The sequence below is a fragment of the Phascolarctos cinereus genome, unplaced genomic scaffold, assembly GCF_003287225.1.
Source record: "Phascolarctos cinereus isolate Bilbo 61053 unplaced genomic scaffold, phaCin_HiC Scaffold_3;HRSCAF=262, whole genome shotgun sequence".
In the NCBI taxonomy this organism is placed as follows: domain Eukaryota; kingdom Metazoa; phylum Chordata; class Mammalia; order Diprotodontia; family Phascolarctidae; genus Phascolarctos; species Phascolarctos cinereus.
Genome location: NW_027555736.1, coordinates 51,915,227 through 51,922,177, shown reverse-complemented (window position 1 = coordinate 51,922,177; position 6,951 = coordinate 51,915,227). Strand labels below are relative to the sequence as shown.

Genomic DNA, 6,951 nt, shown 5'->3' with positions numbered 1-6,951 from the left:
ATTTGTTTTAGGGATAGTCAGTATATCTCAAAAGACATGGAAAGAATGATGAGGGCAGGACTCAAAATAAATTTGACCAAGGGGCTACTTAACAGTTTAGCATCATAAGAAGAAACTCTGTTTGTGGGGTCTCTAATGAACCTTCACAGAAAAACCAGTATCTTGGATGAAATATACTTCACTTATACACTTAAATATGTGGGGATACTCCTAAAACACAAGCAACCACATCTTGTTTCTGATTAAGAAGCTTCAGGGGCACCCTGTTGCCTCTAGGAAATACAAGTCCCTCTGATTGGCATTGAATCGAAGCAGAAATTGTAATCTCTAGTTCACCTAGATCAGCAAGAATGTTGACTGTCATACTTGACAGGCTGGTTCTCCATTTCTGTGCAGGGTGAGCAGTATGCTGGCGGGGCCTGAGGAGTCTTGACCTTGACCTATGGAAAGAGGCTTGAGCTAGAGGGCAAGGTTCCTTCCTTTAAGGTCCACTGAGCAGGCCACTCCTTCTGGGTCATTGGTAAATGTTGATGTAGATGCCTTTGCTGCCGTCACGGGACCCAGGGATCAATAAGGGGGTTGTTTCATCATCTCACAGTGTCAGAGTCCTTCAGCTCTGAGGCACTGCCTGAAGTAGCCAAGGCACCTCATCTTATACTCCATGGGATACACTCCAATCCAAACTCCTCTATATGAATAACTTACCTGAGGTCACAAATAGCAAAAGTAAGATTTGAACCCAGGGTTATTGGACACAAAGTCCATTCCTTTCTCTACTGTCCTAGGCTGCCTTTCCCTGATCCATGCTGGCTTTGCACATGACCCTTGAATGTCAATCAAGTTTCCTTTAAGGCAGGAGCTCCTCTTCCCTCTACCTCTGAAATAATTAACTGGCATCTTAAAATTAAGTCTGCAGGAAACAAGAACTTGAAAGCCCTTCTCATGATTCCCACTTTGTGCTCTTATTCAACATGCATTTATTAAAAACCTACTATGTGACAGGCACCACACTTGTTGTTGGGGATGTGAATATGAAAGTGAGATCGTTCCTGCCCTCAGGGAGCTTCCATTCTACTGGGGAAGACAACATGTTCACACATAGATAAAAATAGTATATATACAAAATAAGCACAAAATGATGGGTGGGGGGAGGAGGGACACATCCGGGGAAAAACAGATATTTAGAGCAGAGATAAGGAACCATTCTCATTAGAAAGTAAAAAACTGCATGAAGGATACCCCATAATAACTCACATTTCTATAGCATTAAAATTTAAACATTAAACATTTATAACATTAAAATTCACACAATATTTTACTTTCAACACCCCTGTGAGATAGGTAGTCAGATAGGCCCATTTTATAGATAAGGAAATAAAGATTTAGGGAAATTTAATGACTTGCCTGAATCAGGTCCTGTTGGATGGAGGCGACTGCAAACCCAGGTCCTCTTGACTCTAAGTCCAAAACTCTTTCAATTCTCTGGACTATAAAAATTCTACATAAGAAACAGATGACTGTTCCCCAGGGGATGAAAAAGCCCAAAGAAAACAACAGGGAGAAATAGATCTTTTTACACTTATCAGAAATTTTTAAAAGTACAAAGCAAACATGTTATGACTCTGAGAGAATAATGTTGCATTCTTCCGCATTTGCAAAAAAAAATGCTGACAAAAAAAAGCAAATACAAATGAATGGCCTTTCAGTGTCTGCTTGATGTCAGATTTCACCCGTCTTTCAGTCTCCATTGATTTTCCAAAACTCATTGTGTTCTTGTGATCAAAGGTATGTTCTTGATTCAGAGTTGTGGCAGAAAATGTTGATTGGCATCAGGAATGTGTAAGGTCTGGGGCCCACAGTAAGCCTAGGAAAGCTTTGCACAATTGTATTAACAATAATATCTGAAGTTTATATAGGATTTTAAAATGTATAAAGCTCTTTACAAACATGATCTCATCTGAGTTCACAACAAACATGTGAAGCAGGTACTATATTATTACCCCCATTTTTATAGATGAGGAATCAGAGACCTAGGGAGGTTAAGTTACTTGTCCAGGGTCACACCAGTGAGCCCAGGATGTAGAGCAGAAGATTATAGGATCATAGACCTAGTCCTGGAAGTAACCCCAGAGGCCATCTTGCCTAACCCCATCATTTTACATATGAGGAAACTGAGGTCCAGAGCGACTAAGTTAATTGTTCAGGATCACACAAATGAATGCTGTTTTTAGATATAACCAATTGTGTGATACCCTCTTTGAGTCTGTTTCCTCATATTTAAAATAAGGGACTATTCTAGACCAGGGGTGGGGAACTTGCGGCCTGGAGGCCACATGTGGCCTTCTAGGTCCTTGGGTGTGGCCTTTTGACTGAGTCCAAGTTTTACAAATAAATCCTTTCACTAAGGGGATTTGTTCTGTGAAGTTTGGATTCAGTCAAAGGGCTGCACTTGAGGGCCTGGAGGGCCTCCACCCTGGTCTAGACGATCTCCAAAGTCCTTTTGAGCTCTAAATCTATATTCCTAGTGCTATAGGTAGAATTTGAACCTAGGTATTTCTTCCTCCATGTCTAACATTTCCCCTATTATATCAGGCCACATCAATGCTGCAACAAAAGTAAGGAAAAAAACCCAACAGAGTTACTATGTAAATTCTCAGAAAAATCAGAACTGTCTTGCTCAAAGCCTATACTTACTGACTTGCTTCAATCCTCTTATTTTGTCTTCGTCTACATGAGTTTGCTTTAAATTTTAAAAAAAAGTTTATATTGAGAGCTAGATCTAGAATACTTGGTTTGGACTACAGGCAGAAGCTTCTCTGCCTCCTCTACCAAGTCAGAACTCTTCCAGAGTTTTCCTGATAATGTACAGCTGTCCTCTAGCTTTGAAATGGTGGAGGAAAGATTCCTGAGCACTGAGGTCGCTGCTAATCCATTTCAAGCCTGAAACCCTCGTGCCCAGTGAAAAACTGCTTCCTCTTCTTCTTAGAGTGGTGTTGCCTGATAGCGGGTCAAAGAGTCAGAGATACTTGGCTTCAGCCTTAGTTTGCCCATTGACTTGCCATGAGCCTAGGTATCATCTAATGGTTCGCATTTATATAGCTCTTGAAGGCTTACCAAGGGGAATCCATCCATAGCTGTTGACTGTCTTGGATCAGCTACTTCTCTTTTCTGGGATTTATTTACCTCTTTTGTAAAATATGAAGGCCAACTTAGCAAAGAGATAAAAAAACACACCTTTTTTCTTTCCTTATAGAGAGGTGGGGGGCTATGAGTGTAGAATATTGCATATACTTCATTGTTTTTTCTTTATTAGTTTTTGGGTGGAGGTGGGGGCTGGGGTACCCAGAAATGACTATGATACAAAGACAAAAAACATCAGTGAAACTTTATTTTAAAATGAAGTAAGGGGCTAAGCTAAATGATCTTGAAAGTCCCTTCCAGTTTTGAATCTCTGACCTGTTCCTTACTTTCAAGGAATCTGCCGTCTGCTGCCACTATGATACCTACTTGTTTCAAGCTCATGAGAAACACCTGACCAAAGTGTCAGGAAAGATTCAAAGATAGAGGGGACAACTTCTCACTGGAGGGTGGGGGTTGAGGGTGGAATCAAAGAAAGCTTCATGGAGGAGGTTCCCCAGAGTTGGGTCTAAAGGGATGGAAAAGGTTTCTGTATGTAGAAATGGCTGGGGTCAGGTGTGTCATGAGCAGGAAGATGGAAGGGAAAGGATGAAATTGGGAAATGATGAGTTGTCCAGTTTGGCATGAATGTAAAGAGCATAGAGGGAAGTGATGTGAGACTGGAAAGGGACGTTGAAAACTGGACTACCAAGTTAAGGATATGGTTTATTATGAGGAGTCGTTGATGGTTTTGAGGGTGACGTGGTCAGACAAATGCATTAGGAAGACAAAGCTATAAGAAAAAGGCATCAGATTGGAGAGAGGCTGGGGGAAGGGAGGTAGATTAAAACCTTAAAATAATGAGGTTGAGAGGTTTAAAAAAAAGATCTAAAGTGATTTAGGATTTGTAAAGGTAGAAAGAAGGTGACTGATTCCGAGACTTTTGTCTGTGTGCCCCACCTGCACCTCTCTTTTCTGGTGCAGAGACACTGAAGGGTGTGGGGTTGTGCCGTTCATGTATCTCCTATTAGATTCATAGGGTCAGAGCTTTAGAGCTAGAAGGGAACTTAGCCAGAATCTAGTCCAACTGTCTCGTTTTACAGATGAGGAAATGAAGCCCAGATAAGTTAAGTGAATTTTCCAAGGTCTCGTGGGTAAAGAATAGCAGGACTGTGATTCCAGGTACCCTTACTTTGAATTCCTCATCCTTTCTTTGTTTCTTTTTCTAGTAAGTACTTAGTAAATTCTTTATGTATGTATTATCTATCTAAATGTAACTGGATACCATTGCTCTATGAGAAATGACAAGAGAAATTTATAAAAATGTGGGAAGTCTGTATAAACCAATATGGAGTGAAGAAAGCAGAGCCAGGAAAATATATGCTATGACTACCTTAACATAAGTGCAAACAACACTAAAAGACATCCGAATTGAGATAAAATGCAATGGCCAACATTGATTATAGAACACGGATAATTAGAACACATTTCTTTCCTCTCAGTAGAGAGGCAGTGGACTATGGATTCAGAATGTTGTGTCCACTGTTAGATGTGGTTATTATAATATTATAGATTTTACTTAAGTGATTTTTTTATTGCTGTAAGGAAGAATTCAGAGTAGAGAGGGTTTCAGATAAGGCAAAGCCCACGTCATTAATGCAACGTTAAAATAAACAAAATCATGTTGGTCACTGTCATTGTTTGATGAATGCTCTGACGTAATACACTGTTAAAGGTTTCTTTCTGATTCTCTCCTCTCTCCTTCCTGCCAGGGAAGGCACCAATGCCCAGGCCTGGTTACAAGCCACAGGAGCCCAATGGCTGCAGCTCTTACTTCCTGGGTCTCAAGGTACCAGACAGTGTATGTACTGCTAACGCTTTACTTACAAGTTGATATGATTTTACTAATCTGGAGAATGAATCAAATAGCGGCCCTCCAGGGGAAGAGCATGGGAAAATGCTTGCCAATAAAATCGTAACCACTGTTTTGCAGGAGAAAAAAAGTCATTTCAAAGTAGGTGACTGCTACTTTGTCCTTCCTCAGGGGTAGCTATCCCTTTTGGATAAAGCTCTTGTTTGGGATCAAAGGTATGAAAACAGTACTGCCTCCCCCAACTCAACCCTGAGGGCTTTCATGATCACTCACAGAATCACAGAGACACAAAGTCAGAAAAGACTTTATCACCTGTCTAGTTCAGTCCATCCCTTCTGCAACACACTCGTGTGGTCACTGATCCTTTGACTGAAGACCACCAATGATAGGGCACCTGCTGCCAGCCCATTCTGCTCCTTGTCAGTTTATCTGACATCAAGCCTGCTCCTATTTCTGCCCCTTCTGCCAAGCAGAACAAATCCAATTTCCACATGATGACCCATCAGATTGTTGAAGAAAACTATTCCACCCTCCCCCACCCAAATCTTCCTTTCTTAATGCTAAATATCTCTTCGTCCTTCCACTCCAGTATATCATTGTCCTTCTTAAAAATACATCACCTAGAACTGAGCAGAATATTCTGTACAAAGAAACTCCCATCACCTCTCAAGTCCTGGAGGAGATGACTACAGACCTAAGATTTCATAAAGCATTTTGGCTGCCTTCGCACACTTCCAATTCACCTTGTAATTCTCTAAAAGATTTAGAGTAGTTTTCTTCCAAGATGCTGTGTAGCCACACCTCTAATCTTGTTCTTAGGAAGGTGATTTCCTTTTCCAAATCAAGTTTAAGACTGTATGTTCATCACTACTAAATTTTGTCTTACTTGATTTGACCCAACTTTAATAGCTGTGAGATTCTAGGCATGTCATCTAACATATCCAGGCCTCAGTTTCCTCATCTGTAAAATGAGAGAGTGGGACAAGATGATCTCTTACGTCCCTTCAAGCTCTAAATCTATGATTCTAGGAAAGTCACATGTGAAAGATACTAGGAATAAACCCAAGACTACAAAGGCTTAGACCTTTGTCAACTTCCTTACCCAAACTGGCTTTTAATTTAATAATGTCTGGCTTGAACAGTCTTTTGTAGTTCCTGTGGCCTATGATCTGCTCTACAAGCTGCTGAACATTATTGTATTGAAGGACTCCCCAAGGAAGTTGTTCTGCAGCTACTCCATTCACTATCGTCCTTCACAAATAGGTGCCTTCTGTTCTCACTCCTAATATGGCCGCTGTTGATGCCACCGCTATCTTCCTGCTTCGCAAGGCCTTTTCAGTAATTCTAGACTTCTCTTTCTCCTCCTATGTTGAATTAGTCAGCCAGTCTTGCAATTCTCTTTTGCAAAACATATCGTCTCTTGAATTTGCAATTTATTTTCAATTTACATACATTACCTCAATTGAACATCTCAATAGCTCTGTGAAGAGGATGCTATAGGTTTATTATTTCCACTTTACAACTTAGAAAACTAAGTCTCCGGAGGTAAGTGATTTGCTCATGGTCATACAGTTAGCATTGGGAGTGGGATTTGAACCCCATGTCTTCCTGATACCAGGTCCAGGACTCTCTTTAATGTACCATGTTGCTTCTTAGCACTCTCTGACCCAAGTAATCATTTATGCAATTTTAAGAAAAACCTTCTGCAGATGCTATTTTCATTATTTCACTCCTTTGTTTACTAGATTTCTAGTGTGTTACATCTAAGCCCTAACCTCTCATGACCATTTGTAGACTTGCCTTTCCAACCTACTCACCAATCTTACTTTTTCTATTACTTCTTTGCTACAGGTCTCAGATTAAACCCAAACTATTGAGATCACTGCTCCTCACACATTTGCACATATGATTCTTTACAGTTATAATTATCTCTATTTCCTAATGTGTCTTTCAGTACCTTC

At 40.4% G+C, this 6,951-nt stretch overlaps 1 protein-coding gene across 3 annotated transcripts in view; it reads left to right on the top strand.

The window, feature by feature from the left end:
• The window catches only part of PLA2G12B (phospholipase A2 group XIIB), a 31,837-nt gene that overhangs the window by 18,596 nt on the left and 6,290 nt on the right, over positions 1 to 6,951 (top strand). The window contains exon 2 of one of the 3 annotated variants that reach the window (XM_021006200.2): positions 4,890 to 4,966. The exons of 1 other annotated variant lie outside the window; for it this stretch is intronic. In XM_021006200.2, the coding sequence (XP_020861859.1) occupies positions 4,890 to 4,966 (77 nt within the window). Of the gene's footprint in view, positions 1 to 4,889; positions 4,979 to 6,951 lie in introns of all 3 variants that reach the window. One more of the 3 variants, XM_021006199.2, reaches the window with a different exon arrangement.